This window comes from Colobus angolensis, unplaced genomic scaffold (genome assembly GCF_000951035.1).
Source record: "Colobus angolensis palliatus isolate OR3802 unplaced genomic scaffold, Cang.pa_1.0 Scaffold33, whole genome shotgun sequence".
Lineage (NCBI taxonomy): Eukaryota > Metazoa > Chordata > Mammalia > Primates > Cercopithecidae > Colobus > Colobus angolensis.
The window spans coordinates 6,717,678-6,721,395 of NW_012116599.1; the positions used below are offsets into that span (position 1 = coordinate 6,717,678).

At 41.2% G+C, this 3,718-nt stretch overlaps 1 protein-coding gene across 1 annotated transcript in view; it reads left to right on the forward strand.

Moving 5' to 3' along the window:
- Window positions 1-3,718, forward strand: part of COL4A3 (collagen, type IV, alpha 3 (Goodpasture antigen)) — a 151,226-nt gene that overhangs the window by 113,365 nt on the left and 34,143 nt on the right. The window contains exon 27 of the mRNA XM_011952038.1: window positions 2,931-3,046. Within this exon, the coding sequence (XP_011807428.1) occupies window positions 2,931-3,046 (116 nt within the window). The remainder of the gene's footprint in view (window positions 1-2,930; window positions 3,047-3,718) is intronic.

Below are 3,718 nucleotides of genomic sequence, written 5' to 3' on the forward strand. Positions count from 1 at the left end.
CCTGTAGTCCCAGCTACTCGGGAGGCTGAGGCGGGAGAATGGCGTAAACCCGGGAGGCGGAGCTTGCAGTGAGCTGAGATCCAGCCACTGCACTCCAGCCTGGGCGACAGAGTGAGACTCCGCCTCAAAACAAAACAAAACAAAACAAAACAAAAAAAACTTTAAAATATCTAAGACAAATGAAGGAAATGGTCTGATAATAGTGTAAAAGTCCAGGTAACTTTTGAGATATACATATACTGGCCGTAGTTCTGGATTCAGGAGTGTGGCTGAAGGTCAGAATAGCATGCTACTGACAGTGTTAAGCAAATAATACCACCATGGTCATGTTTTACTTCTAAAATCACTTTAGGCTGGGCACAGTGACTCACACCTATAATCCCAGCCTTTTGGAAAGCCAAGTTGGGCAGATCACTTGAGGTCAGGAGTTCAAGACCAGCCTGGTCAACATGGGGAACCCCCATCTCTACTAAAAATACAAAAATTAGCTGAGCGTGGTGGCACATACCCACAGTTCTAGCTACTTGGAAGGCTGAGGTAGGAGAATCACTTGAACCTGGAAGGTGGAGGTTGTAGTAAGCCAAGATCGTGCTACTGCACTCCAGCCTGGCCAACAGAATGAGACAATGTCTCAAAAATAAATAGATAGATATATAGGTAGGTAGGTAGGTAGGTAGGTAGGTAGGTAGGTAGGTAGGTAGATAGATAGATAAAATAAAATAAAATCACTTTAAAGGGTGAGACCCAGTAAACCCATGGTCTCTACATCATTTTATAGTATCTTCCCTCATTGGTAAAACTTTTCGAGTACACAACCTTACATTATGTGTTATAAATGCATGCATCATTTCTGTCCACACATGCATGTAAATCTTAAATCTTATGACTTTCTCTATATATTAAATAAATAAATAAATATTTATGTTTATCCGCACCTTACTTTGGAGGCTGTTATTCTTTTTCTTTTCTTTTCTTTTTTCTGAGATGGAGTCTTGCTCTGTCGCCCAGGCTGGAGTGTAATGTTGCAATCTTGGCTCACTGCAACCTCCGCCTCCTGGGTTCAAGAGATTCTCCTGTCTCATCCTCCCGAGTAGCTGGGATTACAGGCACCTGCCACCATGCCAGGCTAATTTTTGTATTTTTAGTGGAGATGGGGTTTCACCATGTTGGCCAGAATGGTCTCGATCTCCACCATGCCCAGCTAATTTTTGTATTTTTAGTGGAGATGGGGTTTCACCATGTTGGCCAGGCTGGTCTTGAACTCCCGACCTCAGGTGATCTACCTGCCTCGGCCTCCTAAAGTGCTAGGATTACAGGTATGAGCCACCATGCCTGGCTGAAGGAGGCTGCTGTTCTAATCCAGGTACTAGCAAACGGTGGTGGACCACTGTCCAAGTCCAGCCCACTGCCTGAATTTCTATCAGGCTAAGATTTTGTATCAAGCTAAGAATGGTTTTCACATTTTCAAATGATCGAAAAAATATTTAATGATATTTTGTGATGCATGAAAATTATATGAAATTCAAATTAGAGTATCCATAAATAAAGTTTCTTGGAACACAGCTGCACTCCTGTATGTACTGTCTCTGGCTGCTTTTATGCTACAATGGTGGAATTGAGTAGTTGAGTAGATTTGAATCACGAAGCCTAAATTTCTTACTATCTGGTCCTTTACAGCAAAAGTTTATTTAGCCCTGTTCTAATCCATCACCAAATGCTCTATCATTGTTGCTGTTTTTGTTGTTGTTTTTTGAGATGGAGTCTTGCTCTGCCACCCAAGCTGGAGTACAGTGGTGTGATCTCGGCTCACTGCAACCTACATCTCCTAGATTCAAGGGATTCTCGTGCCTTAGCCTCCCGAGTAGTTGGGATTACAGGCACACACCACCACACCTGGTTAATTTTTGTATTTTTAGTAGAGACAGGGTTTACTACGTTGGCCAGGCTGGTCTTGAACTCCTGACCTCAAGTGATCCACCCACCTAGGCCTCCCAAAGTGCTGGGATTACAGGTGTGAACCACCATGCCCGGCCTCTTCTGTTATTTCTAAGTGTGAATCTTTACTAAAGGACTCCATTGTCATAAAATATATTATTATCAAAATTGTCTCATCACATACTGTAAACCTATTTTTTCTATAAATAAATGACTATATGGACAACACTTATCACTAAACATGTTTTTAATGTTTGCCACTGTGGTCAGAATGTTATGTTGTGTACTTATCTGCTGAGTAGGCATTCTTTCCCTTATGACAGAGAACTTACCAGAGAGGTTAAGAAAAGTGTCCAAGTTCATAAACCCACATCAGCCTTACCCATATCAAAACTTACTGTTTCATTCAATAGGCTCCCTGTGGAAACTAGTCACCCAATAAATAAGTATCCTATCAGTATTCACCAACGTTTAAACTTAATTCCATATTATCAATTTTTTGGAATACGCTGTTTTCAACAGACCAGCATGTTAGGCTATTAATCTCCCTTTTAGAAAAAAAATAGAAGTGCAGCTGGCTGCCAGCGCTCATTTAATTTTACATAAACGCGTTCTTTGAGGCTGAAGCAAATCTGGTTTTCAATGTGAAATAAAATAGAATAACTGTTCTTGGAGTTATTTCTAAACAGAACTTGTCTCTAATCCTAATATAAGGGGGTAAAGTTAGGACTGTCATCTGTGAGTTATCTCAGAGTAAACAGGAAACGGGTTAAAACAATTAGACAATTGTCTAAACTTACAAATATTTGTTGATTCAATAAGAAAGTTTCTATGGGCTGGTCGTTCTTAAGCTAGTTTTGAAGCCTGTGAAAATAGAGGTTATTTTTTATTTTCTTTGGGATATGTTTATAAACCCATTATAATCGTATTTTCCCCTATCATCTAAGACAAGCTTTAGTATATACCCCAATCTTATGACCACAACTTTCCTTAAGGTCCTAGGGGAGAAGTCAGTGTTTCAACACCAGTTCCAGGCCCACCAGGACCTCCAGGGCCCCCTGGCCATCCTGGCCCCCAAGGTCCACCTGGTAAGTACCCTCTGCCAAATCTGGTGCATGGCATCAGACAACACCCTGACTCTCTGGGAAAAATACTGTCCCCATTATAAGGAAAAAATGTATTCATTGGCTCCAAAAGAAAGCACAGGGCAGTGTCTTATCTGATAAGCAAGCAGGCTGGGGACTTGCTGTAGTTCTCTGAGGTTATCCAAATTATTCTAACTAACTGGTGCTTCTAATATAAAGGTTCCAGAGGAGAACCGATGTAACTACTTAAGAGGGATTTTAGAGCAGAAAAACCTTTATGGAGTTTTGGTTGGGGAGCAAGTGATGTTTGCCCACTGGTAATTCGTTAGGATACTTTCCATAGCATCTTCATTTGAAAACTGAATTTCTTTGCCAACGTGATGTAAAACTGAGTTTTGCATGCATGGAGGGAGACTTACATAGTTCAAGACATCTAGAATATTTCCCGTTAGGAATTAAATTACATTGACAAAATTCTTTGCAATTCCTAAAGATTAGTCCATTGGATAGGGAGAGGGAAGGGGAGCATATGATTGGGGTTGTGTTAAAACATTTTTCTTGGCTGGGCGCGGTGGCTCCCGCCTATAATCCCAGCACTTTGGGAGGCCGAGGCAGGCAGATCATGAGGTCAGGAGATCGAGACCATCCTGGCTAACATGGTGAAACCCCATCTCTACTAAAAATACAAAAAAATTAGC